General features: G+C 42.8%; 1 protein-coding gene across 1 annotated transcript in view; it reads right to left on the bottom strand.

Annotated features, from left to right (window-relative positions):
• Positions 1-18,708, bottom strand: part of LOC139447427 (aprataxin-like) — a 30,596-nt gene that overhangs the window by 7,705 nt on the left and 4,183 nt on the right. Inside the window, exon 5 of the mRNA XM_071228769.1 lies at positions 5,910-5,991. Coding sequence (XP_071084870.1) covers positions 5,910-5,991 — 82 coding nt within the window. The remainder of the gene's footprint in view (positions 1-5,909; positions 5,992-18,708) is intronic.

Below are 18,708 nucleotides of genomic sequence, written 5' to 3'. Positions count from 1 at the left end.
AGGCACGACCAAAATTAGTGTCAGGTGTCGAGTGGCCTGGATCTTTTGAAGAACCCTGGGAAGGAAAACCGGAGGCGGAAAAGCATACGCGCTTAATCCCTCCCAGGGAACACTGAAGGCATCGACTGCTACAGTGACCGGATCTGGGACCGGCGAGATGTAAGTCAGCAGCTGGCAATTCTGAGATGTGGCGAACAGATCGATGTTTGGAGTGGCGATCGTTTGACAAAGGACGGTGAAGATCTCTGGGTGGAGTTGTCATTCGGTAGAGGCCACCTTGTCCGGCCTGGACAGATCGTCTGCCAGAACATTCTTGCAACCTGGAATGTGCTGAACATGGAATTGCATGTCTAATCGGTCCACCAGGTCGAAGAATCAGAAGGTATTGTTGAGCAGGGACAGAGTGGAGAATACCCTGATTCCTCAGACACCACACCACGGTGATGTTGTCCATGGAGATGGTGAACTGGGCGTGACGGAGAATGACCTCCCAGTGGGAGACGGCCAGGATGAGTGCTTCAAGTTCGAGGTTGTTGCTGTGCCAGTTGAGTCGATCTCCGGACCACAGCCCTGCAACTGTTTGAGTCCCCAGATGAGCTCCCCAACCCTGTTTGGATGCGTCGATGAACAGGTGGAGGGTGGGCTGTAGCGCGGTCAAGGAGACGCCGCCGCAGACGTTCAATTCCACCGTCCACCATCGGAGGAAGGGGTGGAGGTGAACCGGGAGGACGATGAGGGACTCCGGATCCTGCTGCCGAATGAAGGGAGCGAGAAACCATTGAATTGGACGTAGTTGGTGGCGACCTCTGGCAGTCTGGTCTTGAGCCAATGTGAGCAGGCCCAAGAGAACCTGCCATTGGCGGAGAGTTCGAGCCTGCTTGAGGGCAGGGTAGAGGTGAGTGAGGATTTTCAACCACCTGTCCCTTGGGTCTTGAAGGAGGTCTTGATCCGTGAGAAACAGGCCCCCGATGAACTGCAGACGGAACAATGGGGTCAGCTCCGACTTCGTCTGATTGATGATCCATCCCAACTGATTGAAGAGCCGCAGGATAAAATCCCTGTGGCGCAGCAGCAACTTCGAGTCCCGGTTGTTATGGATACAGTCGTCCATGTATGGATCAAAGTTCGTCAGGTGTAGGTAGGCGGCGACAGGCTTGGTGATCCGTGTGAAAAGAGATGGGGCCGCCCACTTGTAATGGGTACCATTGAAAATGAACCTGTCGTTGGGGTGGATGGGCACATGAAGAAAGGCGCCCTGGATGTCGAGGCTAATCAGGGAATCGCCTGCTGTGATTCTTGTCCTGAGCAGTCGCACTGTCATCATTCGGAAGTAAGGAGGTCGTTCCAGGTAGCGCCGGTTCTAAGTGGAGAGGTTGTGTATCATGCCCCAGCTGGTGGTTCCCTTCTTGGGAATCAGAAACGCTGGGGAGTAAAATCCTGGGTTCCGAGCCGGGTCGTGCACGATCTCTATGGCCTCCTTCCGAAGTAGGGAGTCGATGCTGTCGTGAAGGGGCCGAAGTTGGTGTGTCGAATAAGCGTCTATTGTCGGAGTGGATGTCAGGGGAGGATGTACCACCAGTGGGAGCTGGTACCCCTGACGGAGGACGTTTGTGACGAACGGGTCCTCCAGTATAGACCAGTTTCTCCCAAACCGGCCTAGTCTCCCACCCTAGGGTGTGTCGGTGACTGGAACGGCTGGGGGTGGGAGGTCCCAGTCGTTGAGGTCCCGCCGGTCAAAGCTTGAAGATGGAATTGGCACCCTTTCCGGGGCGACGATCCCTTCGGGCCTGGTAGGTGCCACGGGATTGACCATGGCCACGAAAGGGCGAGGCATGTTTGGAGACGTCCTTGAGAGAGGAGCAGTGAGGTTTGTAGTTGCCTTTGAGGGACTTGGCCGCTGATTCGTGCATGACATGCTCCAAGGCTCTGAGAGCCGTTTCATCCCCCGCGAAGCTGGAGACCCTGGGGTGTGTAGCGGAAATGGCACCATTAAAAAGGGTAGGACCCGACCAAGGTTGTCGTAGTAAGGAACGCTTGAATTCGGAATCCCATTCCGTGGAAGTCAAGTAACCCAACCGTCGTGTAGTGGTGATCTCCGCAAGAGCGGCTCTCAGATGATTTCGCAAATGGTCGACCTGGCGAAGTTGGAAGTACAGTGTGTAGGTGGTCAATCCTGTTAGGATTGGACTCCAAGAGATCATGCTCAATGGCTCTGGCAGATGAGTCGAGTGTAGACAGTGACTTTAACAAACGCAGAAGTTCCGTTTCCACTTTCCGAATTGGGAGTCCAGCATACGTATGGTGGCAGACTGGGATGACCCGGTCATTCGATGTAAGTCCTCGTCCACATCGAAGGAGTGGACAGGGAAATCATCACGCTGGACACGAGGAGCCTTGAATGACGACGTGAGGGACAACCTAGTGAAGTCCTCATCCAACGCTGTAACAAGGTCTGTCAGCATTGGGTCGGGTGGTAGCGAAGTCGGTCCACTAGCCAATCAGCAACCTGTGATAGGCCCAAGTGTGTATCAATGTCGGGAGATGGAGGGTCATAATCAGGTCAAAATGATCCCTCCGATGAGGATGAACGACATCGACGGCTATGTATGGGTGAGCGACTACGAGAAAGACGACGGGATCGAGAGGACTTGGACGAGTGCCGAGAGGCAGTCGGAGGAGACAAGGTGTACGACAATCGAGACCAATGAGCACCCGAAGTAGAGGGGGCTGCAGGAATCGGAGTGTCTGTGGTCGGGGCCTTCAGTGGCGCAAGCGTTGCAGGAGGCACCATCGCCGCCTCTGGGGCAGGAGTCGCTTGCACAAACAATGACTGCATCAAAGCTTGCATCCAAGATGGATCCATAAACGATGATGGGAGGGCATGTCCATACGTAGGTGGCGCTGCACAAGTCGAAGGCGCCAGAGGCGCCACACAGGTCAAAGGCGCCAGAGCCACCGGAGTAGTTGGAGGTGGCCGGAGTCTCTTTTTTTCTTAATTTCGTCGGAGGCGCCGGATTAATCAAGGTTGACGACGTAGATGGCAGAGGTGACGGTAAACCCGTTACACTCGTAGGTAGGCGGTGAAGGAAACTGGCGACAGGGGGCTACAGTATCTGCACTGCTCTGTAAGGGTACACGGGGTCATACAATCCAGACAGCAGGGGTGGGGGTCTCGTCCAGATTTATTCCCGCGGCAGTAAGAGACATACTGGTATTTAAGCAAAAGCATAACGATGTGCAAACTCATGTGCAAACAATTACGCTTAAAACACACCAAATACAAAGATTTTAATGTAAAATCCCACTAAAGAGCGAATACAAAACGCAAAACATGAAAATACATAGACACGTTGTGAATCGCAAAAGGGCGGGGGAAAATGGCGGGAAACAACAATACGCTCGTAAATACCAGACGAGAGCCGCAAAACGAGCAAGAAATGTTACCAATTAACAATAGAATGTAGCCAAAGGTAACAAACCATATACAATAAACAACACAGCAGACTTTTGTCGTAGTAAACAACAAAGTTACGATCATATAAAGCTTTAATATTTCAACAAGGGATACAGATACATCCGTTCCGTGTGGCTGACAAAGCAGTTATGTGTTTTGATGTGACTTCCGGGTCACGTGCCGACTGTGTTGGAGGGGGTGCTGCTTCCTGGACAGATGGAAACAACTTTCTTCAGGAGCTGGATCTCACACAGTTCCTCTCTCTGTCAAAAACAGCAGTAAATGCAATACGGAGTAATGCAGGATAAGTTAAAAAATATATTAATTTGTAATTGAATATTGACATTTTCTAATACTTATGTCTGTAATTATTAATAATCGATATCCAATAATCGCTGTATCATCAATAAACATGATAAACTATTCAAAATCATCTCTTATCAAGGCTTATCATTTAAGAATTTGGTTTTTGTCAAACAAAATTTCTTTCCAAACCTCTAGAGCTTCATTCAATTCTCTGTACTTTGGCTGAAAATGGGACTACTGTCTTCCCATGCAGAGTTTTGTAGTTATGACACTTTGCATCAGTCCTGATAGGTTCCATGCTGTTATGATTGGCAGCTGTCTCAAGCCTTTTGATTTCAAGGTAAGTCACATACTTGTGAAGACTGTTGACAAGAGTAGTCACATTCTCTTTCATACGCACCCAAGGTAATAAAACAATCTTGTCCAAATCAACAGCATGGTTCAACAGACTGTTCCTTTCTACAGGCTTGACTGTATGCTTTGACGCAAACGGATTATTGAACAAGGTGAATTCTTCAAACTCATTTGGAACAAAACAAGACCTTGCTTCCAATTTATCACAATGTGGCCCAATATACCATAGTATATTTGTTAATGTCTGGACGAAATCTTTACCTTGTAAGAGGTAAATGTGGAAAACCCATACCATCTCTCTTGCAAGAAGTCTATTATACTGTTATAGAGAGCATGTTTCCTCGTAATTTCCTTCACTTTTACAGGAAACTGTGCATTGTCTCGCGGCATTAATATGGAAAAAACATTTTCCCACACGTTTGAAGTCCATGCCACTCACAATCATCACTTGCGCTTCCACTTTGGCACTGCATTGTGGAAATTTCCCTTGATGGTGACAGATCAAAAAGTTGTACTTAAGATACTTCCCAGACGAATCTACTATTGATCCAACAGACCCAGCTATTTGCTGTCACAAAAACCAGACTTTGAACAATGTTTGAAAGTTTTGCCTGTAATGTTTCGCAGACACTCACATGTCATGTCTATGAATTCACATTTCGTTGTCGATGCTTCGACGCCTATTATAGTCCATGGCAACGACGACTGTCCTTGTTTTTCAACTTAAACTGACACTAAAAGTGACATCATGAAAAACACAAAATAAAGTATACCAACCATGCTTTGAATTCCGCAAATACCTACCCGCCATAACTACTGCACGAGGTGCACAGAAACACATTGCGCCTGCAAAGGGAAGTAACCGCGTGCTATATGGGATCAGGTTATTTTTAGTTTAGCAGCAGTCCATTGTCAAGGTCGTGTGTTCAAGATGCAGGATATTTAAAAATAATAATTTCGAAATGGACATGCGGCGGACTTTAATATGATGTGGTGGTGCCTTAGAACCTATTCTCATTAAAATCAGATCTTAGTTCTCTCTATCGCTAAACAAAGATCTGAGGACATCCCATTAAGGGTCACGTCAGAATGACCTTTCATCCAACTAATCAGAGCGCCGCTTATCAGATCATGAAAGTGACAGTCGGAATGTTTTTTCTAATTATGCAACCACAAAATATTTAACACAGGGTATTCCGAACGACAGTTACAGGTTTTATGATTATATCCATACAATCTAGGCCATCTATTAGCCATTCCAGAATGTTGTGAATGTCAGATTTAATATTTTTAATCGAGAATACTTCAAAATATGTTTCAGAGCGTAGTCGCCAGTTTGAAACTAGTGTCGTAAAACATACCAAGAGCTTTTGAAGCCTGATGTCTTGTTTCTGGTTTGGCCAAACATTGCATGATACTGTTGCCTCTTTACTGAATGTAGACCCAACGATCAGCAAAAGTTGTTAGCTTTCTTTCAATGACACAGAATACAGTATTGTTCTTGATCCATACACAGGTTTACAAGTCAAATTAGCCATCATTATTTCACACTAAACTTGATGTTTTGAAGAGGTTGTTTCATTGTGTCTACTCACCGCTATAATATGTATATGGCCGAAACTTTGTTGATATGACCTTCAATTTTAGCTCACTCACTCACTCACCCACACCGTTCTGTGCAACTGCTTCAGTACCCCCGATGAAATAGTTTGCTTGACTTGTAAATATCACCTAACTCTCATATCTGTCAATGGTAAGTGTATACCCCAGAGGGGCAATGAGAAGCATGCTGTACCTTAACTTTCTCTTGAGCAGTTGTTCATTCTCTGTTGTATTTGTCTCTACTCTCCCCTCATCTTCCAGCTGATCTAGGATATCTGAAACAAACCCATCTGATATCTAATACTGTTCAGTCATCACACAACACATTTTCCTTGATTTCAGATTCATATATTCTGAAGGCATTGCACACAGGTTGGTAGTTCCTGATGACTGGTCCAGAACGCACTAAAATCAAATATGAAATGTAAGAGGAACTTTTGGCAACACCATAGCTAAGCTTATTCCTGGAAAGTAACAGTTTCATAGGCCATGTACAGTCCGTTAGACTCCAAATGAGAACGATGAATTGCAAAATAACTCCAAATCCAGGACCCATGACGGATGAAGTTCTATAAGAAACTATCATGTAATTTTGTATAGAAATGTGTACATGACACGTAGGGAGACAAACCGTGGAAGGAACAGCGCAAGCACGATCTGCACGTGCTACATAGTGACCGTGTTCATCCAATGACAAGATGCGCTACTCAGCAGATGTTATTATTTTTTAGTGTTAAACAGTTGATGTTGAATGTGTATGATTTCTTTAGAAGTGAAGCAGAAAGAGCAAAGCCTTTTTATGCAATTAATAAATTCTTGAAACGAGCTTCAAAAGCTCTTGGTAAGTCCCCTCAGAAACTTAAAAATGTTGTTAGTCGACGAGATACAAATAGTCAGACCAAGGAGGTAGGGATCAAGTCAGACGTGCAATTGTTAAACTGCACTCACAAAATAAGTACTGTCCCTAAGAATTTTGAAGAAACACCTTGAAACTAACCATGATTTACGTGTTACAAAGTACAAACTATGGCAGCTGTTGCATACATTTGGTTACAAATACAAAAAGATTACTGGAGAAAATAGGGTTGTGTTGTGTGAACGGTCTGACATTGTTCGTCTCCGAAATCATTACCTTCGTACCACCAAGCAGATACGTGAAGAAGGATATGAGCCCGTCTTCTTTGATGAGACATGGGTAAATGCGTCACACACAGCCGCAGTCAGTGGGTACCCAGTGGTGACTGTGAGTCTGGTAGAAAGTTACCAATGGCAAAGGGTGAAAGACTCATAGTTCTCCATGCTGGTTCTGCTAGTCAGGGTTTTCTCCCAGACTGTGACCTCGTCTTTAGAGCCAAGGCCAAAGACAACAGGGACTACCACACAGAAATGAACGGCAATGTATTTCTGGAGTGGGTGAAAGATAAATTAGTCCCTGCTTTGCCTACCAAGTCTCTCATTGTCATGGACAATGCACCGTATCATAGTGTATCAAAGCAAGACTCCAACCTCTAATAACCGTAAAGGAGACATGGTTACTTGGCTGCCAACGGAGGAACATTACCTTTCCTTCTCGAGCGACGAAACCACAGCTCTATGAAATCATCAAAACTATGAAACCTGACCCCGTGTATAAAGTTGACAGTTACATGAAGGGTCAGGGTCACGCTGTCTTACGACTGCAACCTTATCACTGCGACCTGAATCCAATTGAGTTGGTATGGGGCATCGTCAAGGGTGACGTTGGACGATCGAACACAACGTTCAAATTACGAGACGTTGAACAACTTGTAAAGGAATCCCTTGGTCGGGTAACAGTAGAAACATGGAGGCGTTGTGTGGCCACAGTCCTTGACGACATAGAGCCACGTTATTGGTCACGAGATGGACTACAGCCAGCAACAGTCCAACCTATAATAGTGGCAGTCGGTTCAGGCACCAGCAGTTCCGACGACGAGATCTATGGCATGAGCGAGTCAGATTGCGACTGAAATTATCATGAGACATCCCCTCTAACGCTGTCATTTCCCCTACCACAAAACGTGCAGTGCATGCGTGCTTGCGCTGTTCTTTCCACGGTTTGTCCCCCCTACGTGTCATGTACACATTTCTATACAAAATTACATGATAGTTTCTTAAAGGGCAAGTTCACACGAAAATAAACCTATTTTTCTTGTACTTTTTCATCATGAAAAGTATTAACCTAGTAGTTTCGGAGGCAAAACAATTAAAATATTACACGTATCAAATTTATTTTATTCATAAAATCGGTTCATATTTTTCACATTTACAGAGAGTTCTATTTCCATAATAAACACACCATGGCTTATGCCCCTTGCAATATGACGTCATTGGTGCCAATTGATAAAGGAATGACGTCATAAGACTTTATTAGACTCGTTTCACGTGGTGTATGTAGGTGTGTGCTTCTATCTTCTCAAATACGCAGCCTAGCTATTGTTTGGTTCGGTGCCGAGCTGTCCAAGATACAACGCTAAGCACAATTACTCTAAAATAACTTCGTTTTCCAAAATTGCGACTGAGAAGACAACAATGCACTGATAACATACTGTAAGATTCGCGATTATGGTTGGAAGGGTCCGTTGTATGAATTGTGCTTATTCGTTCATTTGTGTTGCGCATATTGGCTCTTGCTGAGTTGCTGTCATTTTCCATGAGAGTTTAGATACCTGCTGGTTCTGAAACCACAGGACCATATGTAACTAATAATAACAATAAAAAAAAATAAAAAACAAAATCGCCAAAACATTATAGACGAGGTCGAAGGCCGTTTTTGTTACTATTATACGTTACATATGGTCCCGTCCTGTGGATGGTGTACGATCCTTATATGGAAACAGGCTAAAGGGACAGCACTCTCATCAAGACCCTGACTGGGATGTTTTTGTAAACAAACGCCTTAAAGTCGAAGTAACTCGATCAGGTAAGTTTGCTGTTTTAGTTTATTCTAACCACAGTAGTATTTAAGAAATGTATTTTAGCAGGGGTAGGGTGATATTTGTACATAATTTCACTTGATAATCATGAATATCCGCGATGTTGTCTCGTTCACATGTTCACTTCCAGCATGGTTATGTCGATACTCCTGATCAGCTGATCGTTGCAGTATGGAGCAAACTCCCGTTGATGGAGTAAGTTGTGTTACGTAATGTTTTAGTTTTACAGCCATTCCCGTCTGGAATTAACACAAATCATCTCATTTCGGTAATTAATAAACTTCATAATAACACAGGAAAACAAATTATAAATTATATAAACTCATCGAAATTCTGTGTGTGTCTGTTTGTGTGTGTACCTAATCTTTAAATAATCATGTACAATAATTTTGATTCAGACTGTTGAAGCAAAAATCCGCAAACATACATTGTATTTAAAAAGATATCTGGTTTTGCTGGTTTGTAGCTGACAAAATATCCAGTCACTATTCAAAATCATCGCCCACCTACCACCCAAAATATTCAAATTTCATGTTCAATGCAATTTACACACATATAGAGTTTATAGTACATTTATACATGAAATAAATCAAGTTACCATTTTATATTTTGTGATTGTGAGATATAGAGGATAAAAGTGTTAATGTTTCTATGTTGTATCTTTCAAAAATGAAGTTTCGAGCCAAGTCATGCCAGACACCTATGCCCAGAAAGTACAGGTCCGCAGTCCATCATGGTGTAAAGTCGCTGTCCCATGTACACCAGAAGCATGGCACACTGTGCTTCACAGTATGAGGTACAAAATAATATTTTGATAATGAATAATCACGCAATGTAAATACTATATGCAAATAATTTCTGTATTGAACTATTTTGTGTATCTATTATATTCTATATTGTTGTCTTTTGTTGTAAAAGTGTAGTGTGGATGACAAATGAACGTATACTGTGAATGACATATAAAAGTTTAGATCTGATACAATTTGTACACAGTTAACTGATGATATTTGTATTCAGGCACCCAGTGACATGCCTGACACTGCTGAAGATTATAACCACCTTCTTTTACAATTATTTAGTCAGTGTACATATTATTTTGACAAATCTATGTTAAAATTATTTTTATATTTTACAGGATGTATCCCACAATGATATGGAAGAGAATAAATGCGACAAAACCCTTTCCATAATCATATGAAATCTCTGTAAAAAAAACTTGATGGTACGATTCTGACTAAATTATGAGCATGTGTTAATGAATCGCTATCAAATAGTGATAATACCAGGTGTTCGCGAAAGGTGAGAGTATCCTGCCCCACCGGTGTCACAAGAAATCCCTGGTGTTGAGATCCATTTTCATTGAGTGCAAATTGTGTTTATTTTTATACAGAGTTACAAGTCATAAAATATTAGAGTGTCTTGTGAGGTACAGTGCTTCAGACAACAACAGAGCTGTACTTTTGAAATAGTCAACCAGTGCACTAACAAGTTGCCACTGAGCATTTAGCCAGTGCTTGTGATATTTGCTTCAGTCTTTTCCCCGGCCTTCGCCCTTGCCCAAAACTACCTGATCCAGCATCAGCCATCCTGTATTACAGAAACTTATCAAATGAAACAGCAAAGGCTGATTGTTGTCAGAGACCATAAAAGATTTCAATGAAAAAAGTTTTATTTTAATGAGGATAGAGAAAAACATTACATACATCAGATGGAAATCTTTCATGAATCACCCCATAACACAAGATGGAATAACTTTTCTCTCATTCTTCAACTATTTCTGCAAATCCCCAAAGTGAATCTCTTGTTTATGAGGTGTAGATAGATTCTGAAATGAAAAAGTGTCTTTTATTAGTCAAGCTATGCACAACATTACAAAAATAATTTCATACCATTTACATACATATTTTTGTCATGAAATCTGGAGGGATGCTTATATAAGAAGTAACTTGTATTGATGATATATGCATAATTTTTATTACATGTTAATAATTTAATAAATACCAAAACAGTTTATAGTTCTATCATGTTGACATGATGTGTTTATTACTTTAGCTTTGAGTACTTCTTGAAATATTGTGGGCATGTTTCAATATCACTGATGTAATTTAATAACCTTACAAGTTACATATGCTTTCACAACTTGCTGGCAAATAAACATTTATGGTACTCGAATCTCTTATTTTACTTGTCAGATTTGTTTGTTGTGCATGATAGATCTTAAAATGCATAATAAAATAAATTGATGAAAGTAAATCATATTATATGTTTTCTAAACTTTATTTCAAGTGTTAATATAAAAAAGAGTGGTGGGGTAGCCTTGTGGTGAAAGCGTTCGATCGTCACACTGAAGACCCAAGTTCGATTCCCCACATGGGCACAACATGTGAAGCCCTTTTCTGGTGTCCCCCAGTTGTGATATTGCTGGAATATTGCTAAAAGCGTGGTAAAACCCTACTCATTTACTCATATAAAACAATGATTGCATATTTCATTTGCATTTTAGGGGGTGGTTGTTACAGACGTTTTGCTCAAAAGGTCAGGTTGGGAGGTCCAAATTTCCAAACAAGATTTACAATTTCAAATATTTTTCACTAATATTCAACAAGTTTTACTTATAGTTTCTTAGATAATTTATATGTATTGATTGTGACAGTAAATGAGCCTTTTGTAAACATTTTACATATATCTGGTCCTCTCAGTTAAACAACCCACTGTTTTTAATAATTAATTAGATATTAGATATTTCTTCTTTTTTATAGTTTCTAAACATTTTTTTTTTAAAATCTGGCCCGATAATAGATGATAAATAGTTTCCCTGCAAAGTTGCAATGCATTTTCTATGAATGGTTGTCAGAACAAACCAATAACCAATTATCTATTAAATAGAATAAGATACTGTAGGCCTACTGCAATAACTGGTTTCAAACACTAAACAAATCAATTGAGTGATCTATCTTTTCACTTTCAAATGGGGACGGTGTGAAGTGTGAAGTACGACATCCAATTACTTATCAATAAATATGGCAGGTATTTTGAACTCGGATGGGAAAAAATCAAAGAGAATCTTTTTTCCCCCAGTACGTTTCCACTCGGCAACCGACTTTAGAAACGTACTGCGACGTACCCCATTTTCGTGTCACTCTAAGCATATGGTCTCGTCATCATGATCAGCTGGTAGGCCTAATGTGTAATCTTGTTGAGACAACATTGGGCGACAGATCGTATTTGTTTCTTGATATTGGCAAGTAGCATTGATCTGTAGCCTATAGGTGTCGGGAATAGTTACACCTAATACAGACAAACTCAGATTGACGACAAAGCGGATATCGGCGATAGGTTCGTAACAGGGTGGGACAGGATGAATAGGCCTGCTGACGAAGCATGCGGGTCACCAGGCGTGACAAAAATCTCTTAGAACATTACGTTTCCGCTTCTGAAAACATAATAATGAGCATTATAGGTAATTTAGGTATACACACATCAAAGTGTTATTCTTACCACGTTGTCACTGGTAGGCCTAATTGTGTAGATGTCGAGTCGGGTCGGGTGACAAATTAGGTGATGTGGGTCTTCTCTTGTTTCCACTTGATTTTCATCGTTTCCATACCGCAAAGCTTGCTCGTTTTGGTTCAAAATCGTATGGTTTTGCGATTTCTTGAAGGGTCAAGGGAACCTCTTCGGACCAGGCAAGGTATCGGATGCCATGTTGTCTCACCATAAACTGGTACTTGATATCTTTTGCGTTGTGACAAGACAGGGACCCATTTAAATTGGCACCAATTACGTCATAATCTAAGGGGGATAACTCAGGCCTGTTTAGCTCGGAAAACGAAGGCCTCATAACGGCATGACATTTTCACACTTATTGTGAGCTCACTACATTGACTGAGAAAAATGAGTGTATATTTTCAAACACTGATACTAACTAATTCTAAAATTCCGTTTTGTTAAAAATAAGAAAGAAAGTGATTTTTGCGTGTACACTTCCCCTTTAAAGAACTTCATCTGTCATGGGTCTTAAAATAAACAAAATTCAGATTGTGTTGGGTACACAGTATTCATGGTCAAGTACCGTATTGATGTTTCATACACTTTTCTGGATTTGGAGTTATTTTGCAATTCATCGTTCTCATTTGGAGTCAAACGGACTGTAGTTTCAGATGACAGAGCTGCAAGTTTGATATTGATATGACCAGAAAGCTTGGAAAACATTCATAAGTTGACTGCTTCGTCAAGGTATACTGAAATTGGCATTGATTAAGTTTTCTATCAGATGCTCACCATGTGAACTTCCAATGAGAAATTTAGTAAAATCTAAATATTTTTTACATTTGCATACTTATCCAGCATTACTCCTTAATGCATTCACTGCTTACCTTGCGACAAAAAAACTGGGACAGCGTCCCGGCGATGGTCCTTGGGTGAAGGCTCTGTTCCGTAATCCCACTTTTACATCCAGCTGTCGCTGTCCCTGTGACCTCACGTGACCAAAGGTCATGCAACTCTTCACATCACTGCCTGTCGTCCGAGCTTAAAAAACATACTTTTGAGGTTTCTGAAGCCAAAGTGGGGAGGCAAGTCCTGCGAGCTTTCTGAGCACGACGAACCACCCTCTCGCTGGCCACCAGGGCGCGACCAAAGTCAGAGCAAGTATTCTTGTCTCTTGGATCTTTTGTATTACCCTGGGAATTAGAAATGGTGGCGGAAATGCATACGCTTTTAGTCCTTCCCAAGGAATGCTGAATGCGTCCACCGCCCAAGCCTTCTGATCTGGTAACGGGGAGACATATGTCAAGAGTTGGTGGTTTTGGCAAGTTGTAAACAGGTCGATGTTTGGTTGCCCGAACTTCCAAACCAATCATTGGAATGCTTCTGTGTGAAGTTTCCACTCGGTGGGTGCTACCCTGTCTGGGCGTGATAGAGCATCGGCCAGAATGTTTCGACATCCGGGGATGTGCTGAACTATGAACTGTAGTTGCAGCCGATCCACTAGATGGAAAAACCTGAATGACTGTTGAAGTAGCGAGTTCGAGTGTGTTGTTCCCTGATTGCGCAGGCACCACACCACAGTGCTGTTGTCTGTGGATATGGAGAGTTGGGTTGATTGTAGTTGATTCTGCCAATGGGATATGGCTAGAATTACGGCTTCAAACTCCAGATTGTTTATGTGCCATTTCCGATGAGCACATGACCATAGCCCTGAGACTGTCTGGCCTTGTAGGTGAGCACCCCACCCTTGAAGGGAGGCGTCTGCGAATAGGTGTAGATTCGGGGACAACCCTGATAAAGAGATTCCTCCTAAGACATTCGACTCTATCGTCCACCAACGGAGATAAGGTCTCAAATGCGTTGGTAGCATGATGGCCCTGAGTGGATCCTGACTCCTGATGTAGGGATTCAGGAATTGTTGTATTGGGCGAACTGTAATCGGCCTCTGTTGGTTAGGTCCTGGGCTGAGGTGAGTAACCCTAGCAACACTTGCCATTGGTGAAGTGTGCGTGGTTGACAAAGAGCAGGTGACAGGAGGCGTAAAATCTTGTGCCATCTGTCCCTGGGGACTGACAGGAGGTTCTGATCTGTTTGAAATAGTCCTCCTATGAACTGGAGTCGAAATGATGGAGTTAACTCCTTGTTGACTATCCAACCCAGTTGATATAGTAGCCTTCTGGTGAATTCCCGGTGGCATACTAACGTCGGTGTGTGTTGATGACACAGGAGACAGATGTCTATATACGACTAGAACCAAATGTTCCTCAGGTGTAGAAACACAGTTATGGGCTTCATTATTCGTGTAAATAGCCACGGGGCCACTGAAATTTCAAATGGGAGTACTGCCCACTGGTAGTGGACCCCATTGAACTGGAACCTGAGGAATCTGCGATCTTTGTGATGGATCGGTATGTGCAGATATGCATCCTGTAGATCGATACTGATCAAGGAATCGAACGGTTTTATGCTGGTTCTGAGTAGTCTCAATGTAATGAGGCGGAAACAGGGTGGACGCTTCAGATACAGCTCGTTGAAAACAGAGAGATTGTGTATCATTCTCATCTCGTCTGAGCCTTTCTTGGGTACCAGGAAGATGTGAGAATAAAATCCCGGAGTTAGCGCTGGGGTGTGTATAATCTCTACGGCTCTTTTCTCCAATAGTAAGCCTACGTTGGCCTTTAAAAGGATATGTTGCTTCCTTGGATAATTCCCCGGAATGGGAGCCTTGGTCAACGGAGGAAAAACCTCTATGTCTAGTTGGTAACCGTGGCGTAGAATGTTGAGAACATAATCGTCCCTGAGGATGCTCCAGTTCTTCCAAAACCGATTCAGTCTCCCGCCTACGGGGGTATCGACAATTGGGACGACTGGGGGTAGGAAATCCCAGTCGTGACTGTCTAACATTTCAATGTTTGCCCCTCCTATCACCTCCCTTACTGTGGTATTTACCACGTCGGGATTGATAAGAACCCTGGGGTTTTCCTCTGCCACAAAAAGAATCTTACACCTGTCCTTCCTTAAGCGACTCACGTCTGGGCCTGTAGTTGCCTGACTTGCCTGATCGCTGGGAAAAAATTTGAGAAACATGCTCCAAAGCCTTGAGTGCTATTTCATCCCTAGCGTAACTGGAAACCTTGGCGTGTGTGTCTGAAATCTGTTCGTTGAACAGAGATGATGAAGACCAAGGTTGACGTAGCAATCTGCGCTTAAACTCTGAGTCCCAAGTAGATAAGGCTAAATAACCCAATCTCCGAGTGACAGTTATTTCTGCCAATGCAGCTTTAAGATGATTCCTCATATGGTCAATCTGACGCTGTTGAAAATCAACTACAGTTTGGAGGTGATCTAGTCGGTTAGGATTATCCTCTGACAGATCCTGCTCTACCGCCCGAGTAGACGATGCTAATGCTGATAAAGGTTCTAATACCCTTCGAATTTCTGCTTCAATAAACGCAACTCTGGTATCCTGAACCTTAAGAGTGGTAGGCCTTGACGAGAATGTCATTCTCTGTATATCCTCATCCAAACTATGTGCCTGGTTTGCTGCCTCAAAGCCATAAATAGGAAATTCATCTTTCCTAAACCTGGGAGGTCTGAATGAGGGCGTAAGTGTGAGCCTGGAGAAGTCCTCATCCAAAGATCTAATCATATCTGACATCATAGGGTGAGTGAGTGAGTTGGGTTTAACGCCGCTTTTAACAGTATTCCAGTTATATCACGGCGTGTCAGCTTAATGTGGGAGGAAAGCCCGAAGTGATGCAGGTCTCAGACGTTTACCACTTCGGTGAAACCCACGAGCACGGGTATGGTGCTGACAAACCTAGAAACAATTGGGGTGAACCGGGATTCGAACCCACAATCATAGGTTTCTGGCGTGCCCAAAGGACGCAACTCTGCACAGCGAATCGCAGCGCCTTAGACGACTGGGCCATCCGTGCCCCCCCTGACATCATAGGGTCAAACGGAATCGACGTAGGATGTGTCCAAATAGTATCTTTTTTATCTACCCCACTACCCGGGGAAGGTAATGAAATGAGGCGGTCAGCTACCCAATCAGGTACTTGTGCCAGGCTAAGGTGAGTATTCCATTCATTCACGGAATCTCCCTCCTCACCATTAGTACCATCTGATGAATCAGACCGATGTTGATGTGTACGTCTTGATGGTGAACGACTTCTACTCCGATGTGCAGTATTACCTCTGACCGAGGGCTTAGATGAACTGCCTGGTGACAAGGAATCATGACTTGATGTCCAATTATGGGCAGGTGTACTGGTACTACTCAAAGAAGAATGTACTGTATTATGACTCATAATAGGAGTGTTATACACATTAGTCACTGGAGTAGGCGGTAAAATATGTGCCGTAGATGTAGTTGATGCAGTGTCTGATACATAGAGGTTATCACGCGAGTGTGTTTGGGGATGGTGAATATCCTGCATTAGGAATATACATTGTATTTAGCGAGCCTTGGCGAGCTAAATACATAGTGTTTATTCCTAATACAGGATAGTTACCATCCCCAAACACACAAGCGTGATAACCTCTTTATCATATAATGTCATTCTTTAATTCTGTGCTTCAAAATCGCTTTCCCTCTCTCACAAACATTACCGAAACAATGTGAGTTTTCCTGGAATGCGCGCATTAATATTTATTACGTCACAGGGTAAGTGATGTGTCAGTCAAACAGTGACATGGCCAATATAGTTCCAACTGAAATCTGTTTCTTATACAGTGGCGAAGCAACATATACGCAAAACAACAATTATTTTTAATTCCTTTCGCAGCAATCCATCAATCTGTCTGCTAGAGTAACTGCCCTTTGTCAAAGGGAAGCTACTCTAACCCTAGTCTATGAGGCGTCACGGCCATGGTCAGACTTTGTTGACAGTTGGTCTGTCCTGTCATAACGTTAAGAAGAGTAGTCAGATGTAAACACAGCGACAAAACAAAACAGGGTAACAATTCAAACAATCCTACTATCTAATTTGTGGAGAAAGGTTCAAGTTGCAGAGGTCTACAAGCACAGATATGGCTACTGATCCCGCTTGGCTAAGCCTTGTGCCCTCGCAAAATTGGGTCAAAATTTATATCTCCAAAGTTACCAAAACTTATAAAATGCCTTAGCTACGTCACAGTAAGACACTGAATTTCAGTATATAAGACTGTTCTTTTGATAATGAAAGCAATTATCTCTGTAGTTTATCCAGATTCACGATGGTTAAATCTGACTCGATCGCCGAATGACGAGGGCGACGCCATATTTGTTTATAAACAGGGAAAGTAGTCCCTACTTGACCTTTGATATTTGCATTTCTATCCGCATATGACCCCAACGGATATTGTTTTTTATCCGTTGGCTTTATCCTGCCGAGAAACCAACCCATTATATGATAAATAGGCATAGGCGTAGGCGTAGGCGCAGGATACAATTGTGTCATAGACTGCTGCCACATTGATTGTAGAAAATTTTGCATCAAATTAGTGTTTGGATTTGGCATAGGCGCCTGCGCTTGCATCTGCTGCGCTGGATACGTTGGTACAGCGCTAAGCTGATCGTGCGCTGATTGCGTAATATCATACGCTGATAGCCCTGGGGCTGATGTCATTGTAGAAGCACTTGGGTAGTAGGACTTGGCCGCGCAGGCATATGAGACGCAATGCACAATGGAGTAGACTTGAGTCTAGCTTGGCTTGGGGCTACCCCCGACAACGCATCTTGAGACGCTGGCGCACTGTCTGAAGACGTAACAGATGTAGAATTCTCCAAAGACTGCAAATTAGGTCCAATTATAATACGCCCAACATTCTCCGGGAGAGAAGATTCTGGTGGCATGTGCACCTCCGCGGTGACAGTTACGGCTGACCTATTATCCCTCAAAGATAAAGGTTGTGTCGTAATGATCGAATCCTGTCCCTCGCTCATTCGCGATTTTCCTTTTCTCACGACGTGATAGCTGCAAAATACGTTTGTGAGTAACTTGCCTATACCTCGCGAAACTCGTTGGAGAGAGGTTTATACAAAAAAACATTTAGAAGTTGGTGCACAAATTTGTGTACACGTCAAACAACGTGGATGAGGATCTTGAATTTTTAAAAAAAAAATTCCATGACAATTAGTACAACACGCAAGCATAAGTTACTCCATAATATACTAGAAGAAAAAGAGACTGGAATTTACTACCGTAGATAATAATTTCTCAGCAAATTTTGGAACAAGTTGAAAGTGTATAAATGCTTGAATATACGCAACTCAATGAACTGCCAAAGCTAGTAGTATTGAAAACAACATATGAAATTTGTTATACATACCTAGCCGATAATTGTAAACAATTGACTACCTTTGCCAAGCAAACAATTGTAACACAATTCAAAATGGCGGGGAACAGATAGCACGTGGCGGGAAAAAAAAAAGACATCTTTTTTTCCGCCTCAAAACATCAAATACAACTTCACAACATGTTGAAAGTAATATGAAAAGAATACATCACCCATCACAGAAGGTCACAGGGACAGCGACGGTGGGATGTAAAAGTGGGATTACGG

Source organism: Haliotis cracherodii, unplaced genomic scaffold (assembly GCF_022045235.1).
Source record: "Haliotis cracherodii isolate W230 unplaced genomic scaffold, xgHalCrac1.p SCAF_7, whole genome shotgun sequence".
In the NCBI taxonomy this organism is placed as follows: domain Eukaryota; kingdom Metazoa; phylum Mollusca; class Gastropoda; order Lepetellida; family Haliotidae; genus Haliotis; species Haliotis cracherodii.
Note: the sequence above shows the minus strand (reverse complement) of the source record. Positions and strands in the feature narration are given on the sequence as shown.